Source organism: Myotis brandtii, unplaced genomic scaffold (assembly GCF_000412655.1).
Source record: "Myotis brandtii unplaced genomic scaffold, ASM41265v1 scaffold397, whole genome shotgun sequence".
Classification (NCBI taxonomy): domain Eukaryota; kingdom Metazoa; phylum Chordata; class Mammalia; order Chiroptera; family Vespertilionidae; genus Myotis; species Myotis brandtii.
This window is the reverse complement of record NW_005365229.1, coordinates 1,778,679-1,804,487: the sequence shown is the minus strand read 5'-3', so window position 1 is coordinate 1,804,487 and position 25,809 is coordinate 1,778,679. Positions and strand designations below refer to the sequence as shown.

At 43.7% G+C, this 25,809-nt stretch overlaps 1 protein-coding gene across 1 annotated transcript in view; it reads left to right on the top strand.

The window, feature by feature from the left end:
* The window catches only part of RBFOX1 (RNA binding protein, fox-1 homolog (C. elegans) 1), a 2,191,581-nt gene that overhangs the window by 1,546,709 nt on the left and 619,063 nt on the right, over positions 1-25,809 (top strand). The window contains 1 exon segment of the mRNA XM_005872925.2: positions 9,754-9,795. Within this exon segment, the coding sequence (XP_005872987.1) occupies positions 9,754-9,795 (42 nt within the window).

Here is a 25,809-nt window from a genome sequence, read left to right as displayed (position 1 = left end):
ATTGCATTATATTCAGGGACTTTAGGTCTTCATAAACTCAGATCTCTAATAAACATTTCATGAACCCAGAAGTAGGGTGGGCAGCTCAACCTTTCTCTTTATTGTAGGTTTACTTTTCTACTGAAGAGAATCCACACTAAAATGCATACCATCTCTGAAAAACTGGAGTTGAACTTTTTTCAATACAACTACCCTGGGTTCTGCTGGGCGGAGTTATTTATAACCTTCATTAATTGAGCAACTACTATGTGCCAGCCTAGGCCTGAGTTTGATGTTATACAATGTCTCATTTAATCATTATAATAAACTTATAACTCAACTTTTAAAATTATATTATTAGGCTGCCATTCATTTGAATTTACAAAAGCAGGCCATGTTCCCTGAAAGAAATTGAAATAAGGTAACTGAACCCCAGAATAAACTTGAGGATCCAGCATCACTGCCCCTTCATCCCCATTCTTGCTCTCATCCCCAGGACAGCAATTTTGTGCTTTTGTTTGTAGTTTGGTGTTTATCATCTCAGATGTTTTCCATGTAGAAATGGATCTTTTTATGTGTGTGTGTATATGTATAGTTTTAAAAACAAAAATCAGATTGCATTTTAAAAATCAGTTCAGTTTGCTTTGTTTTATTCATTCTATCATGAACACCCTTCCATATCAGTAAACCTCTGAGGAATACATAGTATTCCACAGTATAGATCAAGGACTGGCAAATTCTTACCAGAGGTCAATTCCAGCCCATTGACTGTCACAAATAAAGCTTTATTGAAACATGGCCATTTGTATGTGCATTATTTCTGTTTTCATTTAATATTTTATTGATTTTTACAGAGAGGAAGGGAGAGAGATAGAGTGCTAGAAACATCAATGAGAGAGAAGCATCGATCAGCTGCCTCCTGCAGGACCCCACTGGGGATCGAGCCCACAACCCAGGCATATGCCCTCAGCTGAAATCGAACCTGGGACCCTTTGGTCTGCAGGCCAAAGCTCCATCCACTGAGCCAAACCGGTTAGGGTTGTTTCTGTTTTCTTGTTTCAGTGGGTTGAGTAGCTATAGCAGAGGGAGCCTATGGCTCCCAAAGCCAAAAATAGGCACTATTTGGCTCTTTATAGAAAAAGTGTGCCCACTCCTGTTATAGATGAATCACAGTGTTTTCAACCTTTTCATTTCTGGTGGGTATTGATATCCTTCCCTGTCCCAGGTCTGTGCTGTGAGAAGCACCGCCTTCCTTCCCATTCCTCCTCCCAGTCTGCAACACAGACTCTGAGCAGGGGAAATGCTGAACTAAAGGAAACGCCCATTCTGTGTTGTGAAAGCTGCCACCAGCCCTCCAACAGGTGATACCCCCCCCGCCCCTCAACAGGTTTGGCCTTGTGCTCCTTCTGAATACCCCATCCCGACTGTCACATTAAATGTAATAACAGTTTCTAGGAGTTGTTGAATTATTTAAATGAGCAACCACATACTTTGCTTAGTACTTAAACAGATTTTCTTATTTTGTGCTCACAGCACAATTAGACAGTAGGTAGGCACCATGCTAAACACATGCAAACAGAGACATTGTGAGCAGGGAGATCATAGACTGTGGCTAATGTTACCAAGTGATGTGCCAGGGTTGGACTCAGGCAGTCTGATTCCTGAGCCTCCAGTCCCCACTGGGGAGAAAACTCAACCAGCAAAAGGGCTGGTTGGTTGTTCTCAGAGACATCTAATTTGGTGGAAAGGTTCCCAATTTAAACTCAGTCTAAACCCACTCAAACAACACAAAGCGAAGTGTGGAGATCCGGCATTTACCAACCCAGACAACACAGTCCTTTCGTGTTGTGTTGTAGAGAACCACAAACGTGTAAGCAGCATCAAGTCAGGGCATAGCAGCAAAAGAACATCGGCTACCGGTGAATGAGGCGCAGGCCAGGGTTTGGGGTGGGTTCACAATGTGGTTATCTGTGCTTTTGGTTGGGTTCCTTGACACGGGGAGCTGTGTGCTAGTGATTCAGAGGTGGACTCAAGTCAAGCCGTCTAGATGACAATCCCCTCTCCAATACTTCCTCCCTTTGGGACATCGGGAAGCATTTGAATCATCCAGTGCCTCAGTTTCCCCATCTGTCAAAAGGATACTACCTACTCACGGAAGTGGTGAGCATCAACTGAGGTCTTTCTAAAAAGTGTGCAACGTGTTTTCTGGCACATCATAAACTTTGGGTACATTGTTTATGTGACATTTATTATGCTTAAAATAATTAAAATAATTTTTGTCAGCATAGTTAAAATTGAGCAAAACATAAAGGTGTCCTAATATGAATGCACTTTCCTTAAACACCCCCTGCCCCCAATCCAGCGTGCTTCCTTACTTTGCCCTCCCTTTGACTGTGCTGTTTACAATATCACCTTCCCAGATCCTTGGGTAGGTCACCCCTCCACTCTCATTCACCCAGCAAGGGCGAAATCAAGGGTCCCCTCTCCCGGCTGACCCCTCCTTCTACTAGGCCTCACACCGCAGGCTGGGTTGGTACCTCTCCTATGGGTCCCCCTGGTATTCTGTGTTTTTCACAATATCACCTTCCCAGATCCTTGGGTAGGTCACCCCCCCAACTTCATTCACCCAGAAAGGGCGAAATCAAGGGTCCCTCTCCTGGCTGACCCCTCCTTCCACTAGGCCTCACACCACAGGCTGGGTTGGCACCTCTCCTATGGGTCCTCCTGGTATTCTGTGTTTTTTCTTTCTATCACACTGAGGACCCTGCATTACAGTCTTTATTTTATGCATCTCTATCCCCCTGCCTTTGAGATGATTTTTAGGACATGCACAATATCTCTGCATTTTATATCTGCATCCCCTTCCGTTAGCACAGTGCTAGTCACAAAGTAGGAGCTCACAGTCCACATGTCCAGTGTGTATTAATCCTGAAATGGATAAGGAAAAGGAGGATTATAGTGCTCACCCTAGGTACTTTGAAGTGTGGATTTATAGGAGATGCCATATTATTTCAAAAAAATGTATAATGGTTATGAAAATGCAGAACTTGAGAAATGTACACAAGTGCCCATTGATTTGATTAATTGAGTTTTATGCTGCTAGACTGCTTTGTTGGTTTTCTTCTGAATGATTCACAACTGTCCTAAAAACTGGAATTTCCAATGTTATATGATTACAAACCAGAAAAGATGCATACTTATCCCACCATATTGAATTACTTGGCACTTCCATAATTCACTGTGACTCTCACATTCCCCTCTCCCCTTGAAAGCTTCCCCCCACATTTTTTCTCTAGATACATGTCCTAAAAGACAAAACAAACATAAAACATTAACACCTTTTTAAGCTCTCAGAGGCAAGGTTGCTGTCCCTCCATGTGCCATGAGCACAGCTTCAATTTTCATTGTAGCAAATGTTCACTGTATCATAACCGTCGATTCACTCATCATTTTCCACACTTAGACAGTGAACTCCAGAAGCCCTCTTTCCGATTATATTCTCAGTGCAAAGAACAGTATCTGACATTCAGAAGGTGCATCATACACACTCACACAGGCACACACATGCACACACACATATGTGTTTGTTGTTGAATATATGAAAGTATGAACGGATGGACAAAATAAATGGTTTCCAAACATTGTCCTAATCTCTAGGGAAAAAAAAGCCAAATAAGACTCAGTCCTTTCCCTTGCAGATCTAGTCTGATGTGTGGGAGGGGAAATCAGACTGGTAATAGGGAAGGGCTGATAAGAGAGAGCTCAAAGTCAGGAGCAGATGCAAAAGGCTGAGTCTGAGAAAGAGTCTTCAGCCCTGTTGGCTACATGAAGATAGGAAGTGGGGGAAGATGAATCCCCGCTATTAAACATCCCGTTCAACCAGGAAAGCAAAGGGTCTCCTGCTGAAGTTTATTGCTTCAGTTCCTAACCTTTCATAAGTGCTTACTTGGCAGCCCTATCGAGAGTGGTATTTGATTCTCTGGGAGCATCTTAAAGGAGCAGCATCAGACCTCCCACTTTCCCTTTTTTCATTTAGGCTATAAAAACATGGGCTTGTGTATAACTGCCATGGGAGAAAAAAATATATATCTCATGTTAGTTCCAAATGAAATGGCATTTAGTAAAGTGTACATATTCGCCATGTTCCAGGGCTGCTTTTAAAGCATGTGCAGAAGGGCCTTTCTTCATAGCCAAGGACACGGAGCAGCAGGTATCTTTTTCTCTCCGAACCTCTCCCACGGTGCTTAAGGGGAAATGTTTGCAGGAGCCTCAGTAGGCCTAGCAATCACTTAGCGAGCGCCCGGAGCATTAGTGCATCTTACAGGGACGGTTGTGTGAAACACAAAGACAGACTCATGATGGGACTCGCCATTTTGTACAACTGGCTGCTTGCTGGGGATCACTAGTTGAAGAGGAAGAGGTCGCTGGTCACCTTACTGAGAAGGGTGTGTTACTGAGGTAATGGCAGGTGAGGCGCTATTAGGCAGCAAGTGGAGTGTGGTAGTGATGATATCCAATTCACAAAGAATTTATGGCATTGGACAGATACATGACCCAAAAGGAGAAGTGAGATATTATTGCGATAATATAGGCCAAACAATATGGGATTCTGTGTAGGATTACAATACACATAGTACTTAACTTCTCTCAATCTACATAGGACACACAATGTACTATACAGATGATGTATTATAACCCAAAACACCTATATAATTTTATGAACTAATGTCACCCCAATAAATTTGATAAAAATAAAAGAAATAAAAACTCATAAAAACTCCAAACCCACAAAAGTCCACTATAAAGATGACTCAGATGGCCTTTTTTTATTATCTTCAAATCCCATTTTTGCTAATCAGCTTTATTTGTAGGACAACATAGCTATTTTCATGGCTACTGTTGAATTTTGCAATTGATAGACTTTGAAATAGGAACATTATAAGATGGCTTCACTTCACATGGTTTAGGGCGGAAGTTTACTTGTTTCTTTAAATGTTATTGTGCTCAATGAGTCTGACAGCCCTTGTGATTTTCAAAGACAGATGTTAAACATATTAATCCTATTATTACATAAAGCGTTTTATTTATGTAATGAACATGAGAGATATTACTATCACAATATCATTTTAAAACATCTATATTTCTGCAAGGCACCAATATTAAAATATTTTCCAATTATAAATGCCCTGCATGACATAAAGGATACTTTTGAAACTACAGAAAAGCATTAAGAAAGCAATATTGCCCCCCCACACTTTAATTGCATCTCTCGTTTAGTTTCATATTTTACAATTAGAAACATGAACCATTTTGAGTTAATTATTGTATTAAGTGTGAGGTTGAGGTCAAGGTGTTTGGTTTTGTTTATTTTCTGCATACAAACATCCAGTTAGTCAACATCATTTGTTTTGGGTATATCACTTTTTTTAAAAGATGTTTATTGATTTTAGAGAGGAAGGGAGAGGGAGAGAGAGATAGAAACATCAGTGATAAGAGAGGGTCACTGATCAGCTGCCTCCTGCATGCCCCCTACTGGGAATCAAGCCCACAACCTGGGCATGTGCCCTGTCCAGGAATCACACCTGAGACGCTTTAGCCACTGAGCCACACCAGCCAGGACTCACTTTCTGTATTTTTTAAGCGGTTTATCTAGGGATTACAATATGCATCGTCCTTAACTTCTCTCAGTCTACATAGAATCAATATTTTACCATTTTAATATTGGAATGTAGAAACCTTATATCCATATGAGTCCCTTGTCCTCCTCTTTTTACATTTGATTTATCTTACGTATTACATATACACTGAAAACCTCATTAGACAATTTAAAAATATTTTTATTATTTTTTCGTTCAACCATTACTCATATTTGAAAGAACTCCAGGGGAGTAAACTAGTGTATTATGTTTATATTTACCCACATGTTTATCATTTCCTTTCCTCTTCTTCAGTCTCGATGTTCCAAGTTTCCTTCTGGTGGTATATTTCCTTTGTCTGGAGAACTCCCTGCAGCAATTCTTTCAGAATGGGTCTGTTGACAATGGATTTTCTTAGTTTCTTAATATTTCCCCTTCATTTCTAAATGATATTTTCATGGGACATAGATTTCGAGATAGACACTTCTTAGATTTCAGCACTTAAAAAATTGTTTGTCACTTTCTTTTGGCCTCCCTGGCTCTTAATATTTCCCCTTCATTTCTAAATGATATTTTCACGGGACATAGATTTCCAGATTGACACTTCTTAGATTTCAGCACTTAAAAAGATTGTTTGCCACCTTCTTTTGGCCTCCCTGGTTTTGGTTTTTCTGTTTAAAGGGAAAATTCACAGGTAGCTGATTGAATTCTTGCTTTCTCATAAGTATTGTATCATTTGTCTTTGACTTTTTATTCAGAAAGTATTGTGTGTGTGTGTGTGTGTGTGTGTGTGTATGTTTATTATCTGTTTTAAGGTTTCAACAGTTTGATTATCGCTGGATATGAATTTCTTTGGGTTTACTTATTTAGGGTTTGCTGAGTTTTTGCACTTGGGGAATTATGTCTTTTGTCAAATATGGGAAGTTTTCATCATTATTTTTTCAAATAATTTTTCTTCAGTGAGCACTATATTTATTCTAGAATTGGAGTAACATGAATGTTACATCTTCTGGCATTATTCTATAAGTCTCTGAGTTTCCTTCTTCTCCCCCCCCTTTTTTAAATCTCTGTTGTTTAGATTATATACTTTTTATTGATATGGACTCAAGTTCATTGAATTTCCTCTGCTATCTCCATTCTAGGTTTGAACTCATTCAGTGAGTTATTTTTTTTAATTTAGGCTATTTTTTTAGTGTTCTAAAATTTCATTCTGGCTCTTTATACCTCCTATTTCTTTGATAGCACTGCCTAATTTTTTATTTGTTTCTATTGTTTTATTTTTCTTGCCTGTTGGGCATTTTTATAAAAGGTGCTTAAAACCTTTATTTGATCATTCCCATATCCTTGTCATCTTCATGTTAATGTCTGTGACTGTCTTTCCCCCTCTGAGTGTAGACTTTCCTGCTTCTTTGTATGTGGAGTATGTGACTATTATGGTTGTGTCCTGGGTGTTTGACTATTATTTCTGAAGATTATGTGTCGTATTGAAATTCTGTGGAAATTGTTGTTGATATTTTTGGTCTACCAGCAGATCCATCCAGTTGGATTCCGTGTGAATGTTCCTGCCTCTTTCTGTGGATCTTGTTGCTAATACAGTGCTTTGCAGTGATAGCTGGACAGGTCCCAGGTGTGCAGCCCAGAGGCGGGTCTGGGCCTCAGCAGTGCTCTGAGCAGCCCAGTTCTCATGGTCTGTGCTCTCTGTTTGGTTACATGTGACTCAGGGCTGAGTGTGGAGTTCACAGAAGCACTACACCGGGTCATTTGCCCAAACTCTTCCCTCTCCAAGGTCCTCAAAACATCGTTGCTTTCCCAACACTCTGCTGTTCTGTCTGCCACCCAGAAAGCTGGTGCCTTTCCCCTGCTCATGTGCTTCTGCAACTGGAACTGCATTTGGGCCAAGTGGACAGAGGGCAGAGAGAGAGACCGAAGGGAGTTTGCCCACCTTCCGGGTCCACAGAGGAGGCTCTCCCCCTCAGGGCCTGGTGAGTGGCTCTGTATGTAGATGCCAGGAGGTCCTGGGAGGGGAGGGGTGGTTTGGATCTTGTCTGGTGGGACTTTGAATCCTGGTCTCCTTCCTCAGTCCACCTGCTGCTGTGGGCTCTTCACAGACCTCAGGTGGCTGCTCCCTGCCGCCCACCCAGGATTTATCGTTGCTCTGAGTGGGAGAGGTGGGGTGAGGTGTGATCATTCCATGGTACCCAGGATCAGAACCTCATCGCCCACTTTGTTTGTATTATCGTGGGGAAAGAAACAGAGAATGAAATGTACCATTCTCACCAGTTGAAACTGTACCATGTAGGGGTGTTAAATACTTTCACAATATTGTGCAAGCATCCCTGCCTAGATTGCGAGCTTTTCCATCATCCCCAATGGAAACTCCAAACCCAGGAAGTAGTCTCTCCATGTTTCTCCCCGCCTGCCTCCCCCCAAATCCCATGGCAACCACTTATCTGTATGGATTTGCCCTGCTTCACTTTCTAACAGTTTGCAGAAATAGAATTAGCATATCATGAAGTCACCTATTTCAAATGTATAATCCAGTGTGTGTGTGTGTGTGTGTGTGTGTGTGTGTGTGTGTGTTGTACATTTACAGAACTGTACTCATTTATTTTTTAATATTTTGATATATTTCCTCCCAGTCTTTTTCACTGTTCTTTCTTCCTTCTCTTTTATGATCTGTTTGAATTGTATTTATAAAATAAAACAGGAATCATAACATCTGTGCACCTTTGTTGCTTCTTTAAAAAAAACAAAACAAGCTAAATAGTGCCTTTTGAGTATATTTCAAAGCCATGGTTCCCAATGCTGTGCTTGATGTCATCAAATCAGTACGCTGTCATTGATGGCCAGTGCTCCCATTTCTATACTGTCGTACTTACAATGCTTTTTTTCCTAAGTAATGCTGCGGGGAACTGCCATGTAAAGAAACATGTGTTGTGTATCCCTGCTTATGTTCTTGGGAGCTGTTCTGGGAGGTGATCTTTCTGGGTTCAAGGGCACACAGAAGAGCACTGGTTTATAGACTGGGGGCTCTGGCACATCCTAAGTAAAGATTCCTGTTTTTGTTTTTGTTTGAAAGATGGTAAAACAAAAAGAAACGTTCTTTCCAAAATGTATAAAATATACATCAGAAGTCAGTTCCAAGACCTTCTTATCCTTTAGTAAAAGTTTCAAACACTTGCAACATACTGTCAGGTGCTCAGAGTCAGGGGTGGCTTCATCGGTTAAGAAAATACCAGAAACACACAGAATACACTGTGCATGCAGCCCTGAGATTTAGTTCAGCCTCACTGTTTGAGTGGACGGTGGAGTCCGCAGTCCCCACAGAGGCAGCGTGCCCATATGCTCCTGCTTGCTTTGTCATCCCCACTCCACATATGCTGTCACTGGCACAAGCAACAGCCCACCCACTCCTCTCACTCACACACATTCTCCTGTTGGAACAATCAATTACATGGTGACCCTAGAGAAGCCTTTCAGATTTGTAGAAGCAGGCTTTGGTAGGGCAAGGATAAGCGATGCATGGTGTGGATATCCCAAATTCTCCTCTTTGAGCAGAGGGAAGATATCACTGATCAATCAGGCTCTCTCTGGTATGAGCACTGAGCTCAGAATCATCCCCAACACAGTCCTATGGGGGCTTATTACCATGTGTTTACAACTGGACCATAAAATGTAACCCAGTTGCCAAGACACGTAGGTGTCACTACTGGCCCTTAACATCAGAGAAGACACTGTGTGACGCCCAGTGACTATTCCCAACCATCTTGAACGGGCCTCAGGGAAGGATGCCTGAACCTGGTAGACAGGGCAAGGTGGAGTGGGGGAGGGGGAGGGGGAGCATGCCAAGAGGGAGCCTTCGCCCCGGGGAACTTTCGCCTTCCACTCCCTCGTTTGGACCTCTTTCCTCATGCCCTCCAGGACCGGCTCCTCCTAATTGTTTCTGGATCACACAATCGAAACGCCAACTGAAGCTTACAGAAAAAAAAATAGTTCTAATGAAAAATGTAAATAGGCAATTAATTAATCCTGGGCTTGCTTTAAGCCGAGTGATTAGAAGCAACTTCCTTTTTCCCTTTCATGTTGTTTTCATGCAGAACCTTCTGATTTCCACCCCCTCTTTTCCTTTTCTTTGTAGGTTTCAAGGCAGCAGATGAATTGTGACAGAGAGCAGCTAAGGGTAGGTGCACCTGCGTGTGAGCACTTCCTGCTTTCCGTTTCTGTGCGATAAGCAAAAATGTCCTTGTCTCTCCCAAGACACGGGGTTCTAAAGAGTGGGCTCCGTCCGCAGCCTGGTAGCGTTGAAAATATTTATCCCAGCTAATTTGGTATTGATTGGGCTGGTAAATACAGTATATCTCCTTTTGAAGTGCCATTATAGCAGATATGGATTTTTTGATTTAGATTCAGCAATAAATACTTCTCTTCTGGAATTCGTTTGACATCATTGTACTCGTTTTATGTACAACAGGAGGCCTAAGTCATAACAAAGGTCAAAAGGATGTCTTGCTGCCTTCTTAACGTGACTACCAGGCTGTGTGCTGAGTGGCTAAAAGGCCCTCTCGCTGTGACCTGGGGTGGGTGAGCCCCTCAGATGTCAAGGGCGTGTTCTAGGGGAATGCATATCCCCCATAGACCGTTTGGTTTTGTGGCATTTGTGCCTAAAGGAGAAAGAGACAGATTTAAAGCATCATATGTGATTTCCCTTCTTGAAAATGAAGCTCTCTCAGCGCTCAGATGTGCTAGGTGCAAAGAGAGAACGGTTGGTTTCTAGATGGAGCTGGGGGACACTGTCTGCTTCCATGGGGTTGTGTTGATGGCCTTCTTGGCACGGGTGCGGTCTATCAAGAAATATCAGGATGGGAGATCCCCATTTGTGTGTGTTTGTAAATGCATTCATGGTTTGGATGGATGAGCTCGAAGTCATAATTAGCCCAGCTTTCATGTCACTGATGGGTGTTGGCAGTTTGTACTGGACCACAGGCCTCATGGTCCTGTCTCCACATTATTATGAAAATGAGGGGGATCTGCTGCTTTTAAAACGACAGCAGCATGGTGTGGGGTCGGGGGAACCATTGTGCCCAAAGGGATCCAGTATATGAGGACCATGTGCTCAATAACCCTACCATCACTGTAACTTTCCCGGGCACTCACTCAGGGCCTGTCTTGAGATGACAATGGCTCCTAGTAGCGTTGTTTCCATCCACAGTTGCTATCAGTGTCAGGTCTGCGAGATCCTTCCATCTAACAAACATCACAAACCACAGAATCCAGTGGCACGGAGCCGAGAAAGTGACGTGAGGATTTTTTCCTTTGATGTGTATTTTTTTTACATGGTCCCCCAGCATGGTCCTCTTTAGTAACCTCTCATCTCCCGTGCACCTGTGCCTACATCAGCTGTGACGCCCTCATGAAGCAGCCTGCATGATGGGTTAAGCTTTCCCGATCTCTCTCGTTGCTTTCCCCCTGCCGTCTGAATCACTGGTTCGTCCTAGTAAATAATGTATCCCCACTTCAGCTTTCTCTTCCTGTTTGAATGGGGATGGTGGCCAGAACTAGGTCAAGAGGGATGTGTGCTTCGTCTCCAGGAGTCCCTGCTACATTCGGCGACATTAAGATCATTTCAAAATCTCTATTACAAATGAGACTGGGCTGGCACTTTCCGGACAGGGAGGCAGGGAAGGGCTTGAGTGCGGTTTGAGGGGCTTATTATTTTGCACCGATGAGGACATTGTCAACAGGGCTGTGGTTTAGGAGGGAGAAAGGAGCCCTTCCCATGATGTGAAATAAATTCAAGTGGTGGTTCCATGTAACGGGTCATATAGTTCAGTGCACAGGTTGACTCTGAAGGCCCCGTATGAGCCCATCCCTGAGAGCAAGAAGTGGTGTTCTGTCTATGTTGCTGTGGCAGGCTTTTTAATTTTTTTAAACATCTTAAACTAATTTGTGTTTTGAATGAATAGATAATACACTTAAATAAAAGGAATACAGATACATGTGGTTCACATGTAACCGATACCTAAGCAGGTGTAGTGAGGGTTTCCCTTTCCACTCACTGGATCCTCCATCTCCAGTCCCTTCCTGGGAGACAGCAATGTCCTAATGCGCTGCCTCTCCCTTGACACCTATGCCTCATCTGTGGGTATTTTCTTTTTTTAAAAAAAAAATATATGTTTTTATTGACTTCGGAGAGGAAGGGAGAGGGGGAGAGAGAGAGAGAGAGAGAGAGAGAGAGAGAGAGAGAGAGAGACATCAATGATGAGAGAGAATCATTGATTGGCTGCCTCCTGCACACCACCAACCGGGGAACCAGCCTGAAACCCTGGCATGTGCCCTGACCCAGAATCGAACCGTGACCTCCTGGTTCATAGGTCCACGCTCAATCCCTGAGCCACACCAGTGGGGCTATGGATATATTCTCTGTTCCATCCTTCCCTGTTCTTCTGTCTCTCTCTTTGACCTCCTGCCTTTCTTCTCTCCCTCCTTTTCTTCCTGTATTCTGCGTATACTCAGCCCCTCTTCTAGCTGAAAACAAACAAACAAACTCTCTTGATCAATGTGATGTTTTTTAAGGAGACATTTTTTGGAGGTTGCAGATTGAAAGAAATTTGGTTCTGATCTGAAATGCTAATACGTGGCCACCTCAATAAAATGCATTTTCCTTAACCTCATTATATTTTTCTTAGAAAGAGAGACACTGGAAGAACAGTGGGTATCTGTTTAGTTGCCCACATCATTGAAGGGGGTCTGCCGGCCACACTTCTTAAAACATGTTTTAAATACAGCAATCACACCGCCTTTCCTGATTTGTCTACAATATGATTGGACCACGGTCATGTTGCCAAGCTTATATTCCTCCCTTCGTACATTCTCTCAGGTTGTCAGAATATCAGTGGGTATTTGCAAAAGGCATCCCTTTTTCTTGGCCTTCTGGGAACAGAAAAGGATGCAGAAAGATGCAACTGCTCCTGCATCTTTTGTGCAGGTGGACACTGCATAGGGATTGGCAGAGCCAAGACCTGCTCCTACTGCTCTCCTTTCTTTTTCTCCTTTACTTGGTCTGATTTTTTTCACAAATTCAAAATTATTTTTTTTTTCAAAATGGGCATTTCTTCTATTATAAAGTTTAAAACTGGATTCTCTGATTAGTTAATTTTCAGGAAATGAAAAGTTAAAGACAGTCCAACTGTGTTGTTGTTGTTGTTGTTGTTGTTGTTTTTAACTGCAGGACTTCTCAGAGCCTTTAATGTGCAAAAGTGAAATGCAGAGAGATGGCTCTAATGCACAATTTCCTGCAAACTCATCTGATCACAGAACATTTTTTTGCATCCAGAGCATTCTCTGAGAAATACTCTTGAAAATTTTATCAGTTTATTTTTTCCAGTTAGAATGATATAGTCTGCAAGTTATGGAAAAGCTACGTGTTATATAAGAGATAAAAGCATTTCATCACCTCCCACGGCCAAGTTGATTCTGGGAAGTCTTGGTAGCCAGGCCGAGGTTTGGAATCTTCGTGCTTTTCCTGGCCTTTCTTTCCTTCTTCCCAGAGGAAGAAGCTTCATGTGCTCACATGACAACACTCTCAGCAGGAGGGATGCAGCGGAGGAGGTTTTCCTCATAGTACTTGTGTGTTGTTGGAGAAAAGTCATTCCCAGAAACCTTCTCTGCAGATGTTTTCCTAGATTTCATTGGCCAAAATGTATGCTAATCATTCCCACAGACCGGGGATCTCAGTGATTGGCCACAGCAGCCATATTTTATTTCCAGGGACAGGCACACTGTCACCTGAACCAAACCAGGACTTGCTGAAACAGGAGGAAGAGGAGAATGTATGTGGTGGAGTTACCCAATAGAGAGCGACAGAAGCATCCACACGGGCCCTCTACATCACTCATGATGTTGGTTTCCTGCCAACTCTTTTATGTGGTCCCTCCATCCTGAATGCATGACTGTGGGGACCCAAACAAAGCCTCAGCAAGTGTCTGGACTCTGGTTGTGAATTTGCAATAGATGTTCTCTCTGCTAATTCCCTGTCTCACAGATCCCATCCGCCAGTCCTCACTGACACTTTACCCAGCTTTGCTCTCTGTCTGTCTGTTTCCTCATGCTCTTTGGTGGCATCCTGCATGCTGTCTTTGCTAGTTTCCTCTCTGCCTCCCGGATAGACAGCAGACAGGAAGCACCTCACGGCAGACCCCAGCTCAGCCCCAGAGAGGCAGTCCGGGAGCTTCCTAGCCCCTACCCTTCCCAAGAGAAGGGCATCAGCCAGTTACTCCTAACAATGATTCACCTGTCTCAGAAGGCTGTTAGGATTGCTCATGACCTCAATGAGCAAAGTAGAGAACAACAACAACAACAAAAACTTGAACATCTGTCCATCTTGAGTTTACTCAGTCTATAGTAGACTGAGCCCGGTTCTGAGCTTGCCTTTGAAATTGTCACTGGATTCCATTGGAGAGATGGTCCACAGAGCTCACCATGAAATCTGTCCATGAAGGGCCTCTGACTCCATGGGTTGCCTTGACCAGTGGGTCCCAAGATCTCCGCTGACAGGTGGGGGCAGTGCTAGTTGTACCATTGCCATGACCCAACCGTCAACACTGACCTCTTTGGCATCCGGAACTGACAACTGGACAAATAAACAAGTAAGAGAGAAATGGCATGGCCTCCGAAGCCCTTGTCTCCCTTGGCAACCTACCTCTTGGAAAGATGGTGTGCTTCTAGGGCAGGGGACCAAAGGACCGCTCTTGTTAGCATTCCTGTAGAATATTTGATTGCAAAAGGACCTCTTGTGCTGTGAGTACCAGATGTTTTGGGGGCTGTTTAGCAACGTTGGTCAGAACACTGCTACTACTCAGCAGGCAAAGGTTTGGCTCTCCGGTGGGTTAGAATCGGTTCCTAGACCACAATTCTCATCAACACAATGGCCAATGGATCCCATGGGAGTCAGCATAGTATGAGGGACAGTTAGAGGTGGTCAGGAGCTCTGGGTATAGACTCGGGTTCCTGTCTTAGTTCTAATGCTACCTAGTTTCGAAACGCTCCAGATGCCAATGTTCAAAACGGGGACATTTTTCTCAGAGGACTGTTGATTGGATGAAATGACTTACAGAGAGTATTTCTAAAGACACGTGTGCTCCTAACAGGAGGGGAGAGGCATGAGAGAGCCACTGGGGAGAATGCCACACGAACAACTGAAAACAGGCAGGCAGGGCGGATGGCTCCCACCCAACTCCCCACACTGAAAAGCAGTTTCCAAAGCAGGTTCTGTAGTTGGTGGTGGTGTGCTCAGGGAAAAAACACCCCGCCTCTCCCTTAGTTAAGCCAATACGAAGGACTGATTCGGGCTAGCCTAAGCAGAAAAGGCAGCATGCACCAGGCCTCCCAGGCAGCTCAGACTCAGAGAGCTGTCAGACACAGGCACTTCTTCCTCATCCCCGTCTTTATTTCTCCTTGTGAGGCCACTCAGGATTCATTCTCTTGAGAAAGGCTCTCTTTACATTTCTGTGCACACGGCCCCTTCCAGCTCCTAAGATTCACGCTGCATCAGTCCCGCAGGGGTAGGACTAACTGTTGGTGCATCCTGATTACAGATTCCCGGGCAGGGATCCGATGGGCCCAGCTGGGGTCAGTGGTTTGCTCTGGTCCAGTCAGCTGGGCCCAGGGAAGCAGTTTAAATAAACCTAGTTGCCCAGGGCCAACTATTGAGAGAGAACTCAATTATCAGGAAAAAATCCATTGCCAGTAAATATCCCCAAGGATGCCTCTGTACCCTCCAAACCTGAGTGCAGAGCTGAGCAAAGAATCATGGGAAATGGGTGTGCTACAGCAAGGTGTAGCTCAGCATTTCCCGAAGTGTAAGACACTGACCCTGTGATACTCAAGGCTTTTAGGAGGTAAACATCAAGTCATGAAGAAAGGGTGAATCAATTGGAAGGTTATTTATTCCCTTTGCAATTATTAATTTTTTTTATATCTATGGGAAAGGAGTTTAAAGTAAAGTCCCTTTTACAAGTCTCTAACAATTTCTAAGCTCTCTTTTTAGCCAAATGGGAGTGTGCCTGGGGCTTAGAGCCTGCAGCAGCCAAAGCATCTAACTCCACTTTATAAACATTGTTTGCAAAGTGCAGTAGTGAAGAAGAAGGGGCCGGCAGCTAGGCCTCCTGAGATAAAATCTAGATTCTGCAATTGTCCTTGTGCTGGTTACTTCAACTCTCCGTGCCTCAATATCCCCTATGTTTAATGTAGATAATAATTGCAAGTATTTCAATAGTTGTGTGTATATGCATATGTGAACCAAGATTGAAATAATGTGTATGAGGTTGTTAGAACAGCATCTGGTGTAGAAAAGGTTTTTAATAATTGTTAGCTATTAATGTTTTTTTACCCCTCAACTTTTATTTTTGATGATTGAAATTTGTTTTCCATTTAGAGTGCAATGTTTCCCTGGCAAAGTTTCCTACATCTACTAGTATGTAGGTTAAAAATGAGATGCTTTACCACTAACCGGTTTGGCTCAGTGGATAAAGCATTGGCCTGCTGACTGAAAGGTCCCAGCTTGAATTCCGGTCAAGGGCATTACCTTGGTTTGTGGGCACATCCCCAGTAGGAGGTGTGCAGGAGGCAGCTGATCCATGTTTCTCTCTCATTGATGTTTCTAACTCTCTATCTCTCTCCCTTCCTCTTTGTAAAATATCAATAAAATATATTTTTTAAAAATGAGTTGCTTTAAAGATAAGTATTAACTTCATAATGTTACAGATCGCCCGCAGTTATGACAGAAATCGAGACACTGTAATGCAAATGACGGAAGTTTTAGAAACACTGAAACTCTGGTGCGGGCGTGTGAAAGATGTTGCAGAGCAGATCTGCATTATCAATATTTAATTTGCCAGTTAGAAATGAGTTTCTCATTTCTGCTAGATACAAGAGTGATGTGGATTGCAGAATGCAAATGCTAATGATCTTCTTGGCTTAAACCCATTGCCTTCATCCAGACATCAGATAATGAAACTTTCCAACTGCCTTGGAAGTGAGCTCTCAGAACTGGAGATACCTTTCCCTGCCTCTCATCCCCCTACCCTTCTAATGCCCAACACTTTCCAGATGCTCTTAGGACAGCAGGGAAAGAAATGTAAGCGCCCAGTCTTTGGCCAGACCTCACATGTTGTATGGACCACAGTTTTAGGCTGTAGGAGTTCCTGCCAGAGTCGTTTTTTAATATGTTTTTTATTGATTTTAGAAAGAAAGGAAGGGAGAGGGAGAGAGAGATACAAACATCACACCGATGAGAGTGAAACATTGATCAGCTGCCTCCTGCATGTCCCTTACTAGGGGCTGAACCTGCAACCAGGACATGTGCCCTTCCTAGGAATCGAACAGGCGACCTCTTGGTTTGTGGGACTAGGCTCAATCCACTGAGCAACACCGGTCAGGCCCTGCCATAGTTTTGGTCAGGAGCCATATGCTAGTCACTGTGCTAGGTAGCTGAGATGTATTGGCACATGGTCCCTGTTATGGGGTGGGGCCACAACATTAGTAACAAAGAAACAGAATTTCTGGAGGATGAGGCCCAGAAATCAGGATTTTAAAAAGATTCCCAGGTGATTCTAATGTGCAGCCAAGGTTGAGAACCACTGTCCTATACCTTACACAGTGGTTCTCAACCTTCTGGCCCTTTAAATACAGTTCCTCATGTTGTGACCCAACCATAAAATTATTTTCATTGCTACTTCATAACTGTAATGTTGCTACTGTTATGAATCGTAATGTAAATATCTGATATGCAGGATTGTCTTAGGCGACCCCTGTGAAAGGGTCGTTTGACCTCCAAAGGGGTCGTGACCCACAGGTTGAGAACCGCTGCACAGGCTAGTGGAGAAAGTATGTACCTGTCAAATAACCATGAGAAAACTCTACACGTGAAACTGATAAATATCTTAAATGAGAGATGCTTTGTGTAAGGTTGTGGATGGAAGAAGTTTACCTAATCAGCCTCCACTTAGCACATTTACCAGATTAACACATACTGCTCAGTCCTTTTATAAACCATTGACAGATGCCCATGGCATCCTGGGAAGTGGCTGCTTTGTAGCCTTACCTTTGCCTTTACTCCTTGAGGGGTCTGCTTGCCAAGAGTCGGTGGCATGCATTCCCAGAACCTGCCCCTGCCGGCTGCACTTGTTATAATTACATTATTCAGTGGAATATTATGGAAACTGATGAAAAATGAGCTCAGTGAGAATGAGAGCTGTTTCTATGAAAACTAAGTTAATGCTTTGGAAACATCCTATGAAAGCAAGTCTTAAATATTATTTTGATGAGTTGTGAGTGAGAGGACTGTAAAATGTTAGTGGAAAAAGGAACCCTCAGAAACCTTGGAAGAGGGGTAATCTGCAAGAGAACCCTTTCAGATATAACTTGAAATGCTCACTCCACTTCAAATAAAACCAGGACTGTCCCATCGGTATGGCTCAGTGGTTGAACATCAAACTATGAACCAGGAGGTCACATGTTTGATTCCCGGTCAGGGCACATGCCCGGGTTGGGGGCTCCATCCCCAGTAGGGGGTGTGCAGGAGGCAGCTGATCAATGATTCTCTCTCATCATTGATGTTTCTCTCTCTCTTTCCCTCTCTCTTCCTCTCTGAAATCAATAAAAATAAACAAACAAACAAACAAATAAATAAAACCAGGACTGATAGTGTAGATGGGAGATATACAAGGTCCAGATAATGACTGTTTTAGGCCTCACAAGCCATATGGTTTCTCCTGCAACCATTCAAGACTGCCACTGTAATATTAACACAGCCAAAGGCAAAATGAATGAGCAAGGCTGGGTTCCAATAAAACCTTATTTATAAGAACAGGCAGTGGGCCAGGTTTGGCCCCTGGGCCATGGTTGGTTGATCTCTACTGGAGCCTCTGAAATGTGAATGAGGTTTGTGTGGGAAGGAGGATGAGGGATTCCTATCAGTAGCAAAATCACTCAAAATAAAAAGGCCTTGGACTCACATCATGCACAGTGATATGTCCCACAGAAATTAGCTCTCCACGTGTGAACACTGAAGACACTCAGACCGCCAGAAACACCTCCAGGGACAGCTCCCCTGTGAAGACAAGAAATTCACAAACACTTAAACATGTTTTACAAGAAGGTCGTCTTCGCCAGACCTGGAATTTCACACTCCCCTCTACAGCTCTTACGTGCGCCCCGATATTTTCAAGGCTGTTAAATTAATGAGGATGAAGAACAGATCAGGAAACCAGCCAACTTGTTACAGATTTTAATTTCCCCAAATGGATCGTGAGGCCTGGTCACATAAAGAAAGGTCCGAGTAGCCACCTCCCTCCTCTTGGAAGCTGAGCCCTGTAAGTCACATGCATGTTAACTGTCTGCCCTCCTCTGAGACTCCCGGGAATTTCCACACTTTCTCTGGGGAAGACGCCCATTATCCCGTTTAGGGCACTTGGCCTCATATTCATTCTCCCTTCCTCTTGCTTTAATTTTAGCCCATTATCCGGAGTCATCACACTCCTTTTCCAAGGCCAATCTGCCCCATTTCTGGTTTTATCATTAAGTCGGTTTCATTCAGCTTCAAGCAAAATGGCTAATAATGCTGACATTTCAATTTGTCATAGCTGCTCCTCATTTCTGTGACTGATGCCTCAGCACAGACTTTTCTTCCTGCTCTGTTCTTCTGAGATCTAAATATCAATGGGAGAGTGGGGGCGGGGGGGGGCTGATTCGATAGGGAAGGGAAATGGGGCAGCAGGAGATAGGCATTCTGTGTGTCCTTTACTTGGGGACAGAAAGAGGCAAGTCTCACTGTGACAACAAGGCCCCCCACCCTCCTCCGTGGCCTGAAAGGACCCTATCCAGGCTGTGCATGTGTGGAGGTGAATAGTGTGGTAGTGGACATATGCTTGTTTTTTGTGGCAGTCATCAAACCCTCCTGCCCTGAGCTAGCCAGCACTCCAAGGTCTCGGGTGTTTAGTCTTGGAGAGATGATTAACCAAGCCAAGGACTCTGGATATGGCCAAGGCAGGCAGGCCAACAGGATTCTCTCCCTGAGACCTCGGATGCTGTCTTAGTCCTTTCGGGATGCTATAGCAAATTACCACACACTGGGTGGCTTGTACACAGTGGAGATGTCTTTCTCACAGTCCTGGAAGCTGGGAAGTGTGAGATCAGGGTGCAGCATGGTTGGTGAGGGTCCTCTTCGGGCTGTAGATGTCTCATTATACCCTTACTTGGTGGAAGGTTGAGGGAGGTCTGGGGGTCTCTCTTCCATGGGGAAATGATCCCATTCCTGAGGGCTCCACCCTTATGACCTAATCACCTCCCATAGACCCACATCCCAACACCATCCCATTGGGGGTTAGGACTTTAATATATGAATTTTGGGGAGACACGCTCATTTAAACCATAACAGAGGTTGAGTGCAAGGATGCCCAATAGGAAAAAAAAACACATAACAAGCTGGTATTTGGTGCCTTTCCTCGGGGATATACTGGAAAGACTGAATGAGGAGGTAGCTCCCAGGGCTGGACCCAGAGCCCCTGAGTCCCCTCCTTATAGTTGAGCCTGGTTGTCCCTCCCTCCCTTGAGTGATCTCCTTTCCTTCCAGTGACCTGTTTTTTTTTCTGCTGATGTTAGTCAGAGCCCATTCCTTTGCCCTGTGATTAAAGCAGCCTCGCTGGTGGGCTGGGCTAACATACTAAACTTCAGGAGAATTGCAGAGTGGAGTTTGGGAAAGGTTTCCTAAAAGCCACCTCTTGTATTGTTTCCCCAAAGTGGTTCCCTGCTGCTTCTGTGTATTTGCAGACCAAGCAAGGAAACTGCTTGCTTATGCCACACGCAGGGCTGGGTGTTTTCCAGACATTTGCTCCATTTCTTGGGTCATCATGAGCCTGGGAGGCGTGAGGATAGAGGTCTGTGTTTGAGGGTAATCAGAGCGCTGTCCTTCCCTGCACAAGGAAGATAGTGTCCCTTTCGGTCACAAGGAGGCATCCAGGTGCCTGCAGGTAGAGGAGGGACGACGTAAGCTCATCACACATCCCAGAGGTAATCCTCTCCACAGTACCTGCCAAGGGCCCCCTAGAGTGTTCATGAAAAGTGACATTTTTCTCAGACCCAGCTGGTAAGACTTTTGGATTCTTAGCCTCACCCTAGAGATACTGAATGACCCTGTTGTTATGGGCTGAATTGCATCTCCCAGAATTCATGTCCAAGTCCTAACTCCCAGTACCTGAAAATGTGACTGTTTTAGGAGACAGGGCCTTGAGCTAATTAAGGGAACATGAGGTCATATGGTTGTCCCTAAACCAATAGGACTGGTGTCTTTATAAAAAGAGGTGATTAGGGTACAGACACACCCAGAAGAAAGACCACCTGAGGGCACAGGAAAAGATGTCCATAGTCAAGTCAAGAGAAGGTACCTTCGAAGAAACCAACCCTGCTGACACCTTCATTTCAGACTTTTAGCCTCCAAAATTATGATAAAATACATTTTTTTTTGCTTAAGGAATACCTGGAAGGTCTACACCAGGTATGATGAGGGTGGCACTCATGTGTCCATTATCTCTGAGCCTGGCCCTGCCAACTGGAAAAGGTTTTCTCTTCACAAAACTCAGAAGGTTGTCTTGTAGATTTAATTTAAACAGAGCCTTTCTAGGCAGCTAAACTTAATAGATCAGAGCCGGCATCATGTTGAAATCTAGTTGATTATCTTTTCTATTGCTGTCCTTAGTGAATTATCATAAGCCCATTGTTTTCTACAACACAAATGTATTATCTTGCAGTTCTTTGGGTCAGAAGCCCAGCCTGGGTCTCTCTGGGCTATAATCAGGGTGCTGGTGGGCTGTGCTCCCCTGGGGGCTCTAGGGGAGTCTATTTCTTGCTCATTCTGATGGTTGGCAGAATTCACTTCTCTGCGGTTGTAGAACTATCTCCATTTCCTTGCTGGCTGGCAGCTGAGGCCACCATATGCCTTAACTTGTGTCTTTTTATGTCATCAAAGCCAGCCAGGGTGGATTGACCCTACCCTGCTTCTTTCATTGCATCTCTCTGGTTCATTCCTCATCTGCTTTTCAGGATCCATGTGATTAACTTGTGTCCTCCCAGATAATCCAAGATAATCTCCCCATTTAAAGGCCCATAATCTTAATTCTATCTGCAAAATCCAGTTTGCTACATAACACAAAGTACGTAGGTTTCACACCAGTGGACAACAGTCACATGGCCCTAAACCCTTTCACCCTATTCATGAGCTATCCCTACTCTAAGCAGCCTTATTCTTATGCATGTGCACACCACATGCATTTACTCTGATCTTGGATTAGCTACCTCCATTTTCACACAGCATTCCAAAGTCAGAGACCAGAACATCCAGAACCACAGTCCCAGTTAGCCCAAGGTCCTCAGTGGCACAGGATCCACCAGTGTCTGTTTGAGCTTCTTTTTTCACAGTCCCCATTGACATTTGTTTCTTCCCCAGTTAAGTCCAGCAATGGCAAATAAAGTCTGTGGGGGATGTATGTCTTTAAAAGCACTCACCCTTTAATAGTGTTGTATTATCTCCCTGTTCTGTTGGTTTCTACTCACAAAGTTAATAAAGTAGAGAATGAAAATGTAAACATTATCTAAGCAATAGTTATGTATATTTCACCTAAGTGTTGAACAACACACATGAATGAATAAATGAGTGAATGTATTAGAATGAATGATTCTAAAATCTCCTGAGAATGGCTGTAGCATTTGGAGCCCTGGCTCTTCCTCTCCTCACCCACCTCTATGGGCTAAAGACGACTTACTAAAAACACTGATGCACCCCTTCACAGGGGCTATTTTTTCTGGCTATGAGATGCATTCCACTCATGCCCAGAGCAAGCCAGAAGCTTTGAGACCCCTGGAGGAGGCACTCTGCTCAGGATGGACAGGGATTGGGGGATCAGTACCCTAGCTTCCTCACCTTTTGGGTGGGGTAACTCTGAGGCGTGTACTACACCATCGCCCGAAGTGCCACCATAGGATTAAATGCCGATTTCCCATAGTGCCTCACTTTTTCATTCCTCTAATGATGCTTCCTTAGGTCAGATGTGCTATTAGCACTTGCATTTTCCCCAGCTCTGCTTCTAGGGAGTCCATGCTGAAATCATCCCATCACCATCTTGAGAAACACCATAGTTGAGCAGCTCCATCTAGCAAGGTTTTCTGAGCAGCAGATCTTTCATCATGCTGGCCTTTACGTGAAAATGTGTTGGCCCACCCCTCTACTTCTTCTCTTCTATAATACATCACTGCTATTCTGGAGGGAGGTCTTGGATTATTGAAGAGATTTGAAAGCAGCAGGAGTTTGATCTTCCCTCATCTGACATTTCCCAGCAGTTAGGAAAATTGCGTTAAGCTGACAAGGTAATTGGGGCAGGACACTGCCCCGTTCACGTTTGAGGAGACCAGTGCATTTGCTGCTTCAGTGCGCATGCTTGCATTTGCTCCTGACGTGATTTCTAATTTACAGGTTGCTTTTAAGAATGTGGAAACCTTCCTGGATAGAAAGCACAGAGTCATGATTTCTGAAAGCTCATCTGCCTAGCCATTCAACAGATACAGACACAGAGTACTCTGCTGGTAACGACGTAGAGATTTAGATATTTTGGGCAATTTTTATAGTGTTATTCTCAATGGCTGTGCACCCTGGATCTTGGTCGCATATGTGGTTTGACAAATTTAAGCCAAAAGTATGTTTTGGTTGAGGTCTGAATTAAACATAGTGCTTTTCAAGAGAGCAGAGTTAACGTTTAAGTGGTTTTGATTAACCTGGTTTTGCTTATTTGCTCCTAGATATTCTAGAGCAGAGCCATCTCCCTTCGCATAACATGATTTGGGAGCACCGCCTTAGGAAACATAATTTTCTAAGTAGCCAAGAGCATCCTGCCCAGAATATTTCCCCAAAGTTGCCTCAAACTAAAGAGTTGAGAATTAGCCATTTTCCATGCACAGCTACTCAGGTGGTGCAGATTAGAAAATTGTAATCTAACTATAAAAACACCAAAATGATTAAGGTTGGCAAAAAACAGAGCTAATGAGATTGGGGTAGGGGAGGGAGTGAGGTGGGCAGCGGTTCAGGAACCTGGGAGTTTGGAGTTTGGGAAGTGGATAGTGCCTGCAGTTGTGCCCAGAGTGGCATGTTGTCAAGTTTTCCTCTGGCTATGCTTCCCATTGAGAGCAACTAACTCCCAACAAACAGGCTAGACCTTCATGAGCATGAAAAATGTGAGTCCCATGTGGTTGAATACACAGTAGGTTCTTCACAAGCTAAGCTAAAGCTTCCATCCTGAGAAATGTGGGTTCTTTGGCATTACAGAGCAATTGTTATTCTAAAGCTTCTATTAAGCACCTAGAAAACACCACCAGAAAAGTCCGTATCTTACTTTTTAAAGCAGAGTAAGTCAACATTTGCCTTTAAGGGCCATGAAGTCGGCTAGATAGAATACACCAACAGAACTAAACAACAGAGGAGATAAAATATTGGAAGTAAATTGAACAAAGGCTCAATGATCTGTGGGGATTATTGAGCCATTTAAATACATGTGATTGGAGTTCCAAATAGAGGAGGGGAAAAATAGAAAATTGGACAGAAAAATATTTGAGGAAATAATGGCCACAAGGTTGGCAAATTTGATTAAAACATCAACCTGTACATCCAGAGAATACAGGAAAAGACAAGCCGTCTAAATGAAAGAAATAGCATACCCTGGCACGTGACAAGAAAATTGTTCACAACCACAGGTGTGCAGAGTGCTTTCTCAATGAAGATCTATCTACTGTGCAGCATGCCTCTCTGCCACCTGAGTGTAGGCGAGGAAGACACAGAAACACTGTGCAAACTTCTGGGATTGGACCTGGTGAGAGTGGGAATGATATCAGTGTCAGAGGGAAGTCAAAGAGAATTAAGGAGGAATAGGCAAAGAGAGGCAAAGGGAGTCACCGAAGGGAAGAGGAGACGTAGGGCAGGCTCTAGGATAGTGAAGATGTAGTTCCTATGTTATTGAAAGCATCTCACTGATGAGACTGAAGCTGTGAGGTTAATCACTGCAGAGTTCTTTTTTCTTTTTTTAAAGAATAGTTTATTGATATTTAGAGAGAGAGAGGGAAGTGAAAAGGGGAGAGAGAGAAACATTGGTCTGCCTACTGCATGCCCATGACCAGCAACCCTGGCATGTGCCCTTGACCTGCAGGAGGAAGCCCAACCAACTGAGCCACACCTCTCCTGGTCACACCAACAGTAAAAGCCTTTCACTGCTTCGTGATGACCCAAGTTTTAAAAGGTTAATGGCTATTATTTTTAGTTAACAGTTTTTTAAAGCACTGAAGGTTGCCAAATAGAACTCTACAAAAGGGTTGTGAAGTGGAAAACTTGGCTGTTGTGTTCCTTTGGGACACATTTTTGAGCATGAATATATAATGATTGGAAAAGTAGTTACCGGTGTTTAAAAAGACAAAGGTTTTAAATGACTATCCAGATTTATTGCTTCTCTTCAAAAGACCAAAATTTAAAAAAATCAACAAATAAATTGAAAATCTGGAAATTTGGGGCTTGAATTTCTACATAGAAATAATTTGTTGAAACTAAATATCTGTTTCTTCATTTTAAATGTTGCACACACTATAGATTTCCAGTTGCTATTTATCTTCACACTTGTGCTTTTTGTTGTTGTTGTTGTTATTTAGATTTAACTGCAATCTTAGTTAAAATGGAAAAATAAGATAGACAAAGAAGAGTCACATGGTCCATAAAATATAGGATACTAGAGGCCTGATGCACAAAATTCATGCAAGGAGCTCAGCCCTCCCAACCCCTTGCAGCCTCGGCTGGCCTTCACAGCCCCAGTTTCATCCAGAAGATCATCTGGAAGGCTGTTCGGAAGGTTGTTCGGCTGTTTGGTCTAATTATCATATTCGCTCTTTATTATATAGGACTAGAAGCCCGGTGCACAAAAATTTGTGCACTGGCAGTGGGGGGGGAATCTCTCAGCCCAACCTGTGCCCTTTCACAGACTGGGACCCCTATAGAGATAACTACCTGCTGGCTTAGGCCCGCTCCCCTGGTGGCAGATGGCATGCCCAATCCCGTGGTGCCTGCCCTGTCTCCCCCGGTCGCACATGGCTGGCCCGGATCCGGCGCTGGGGC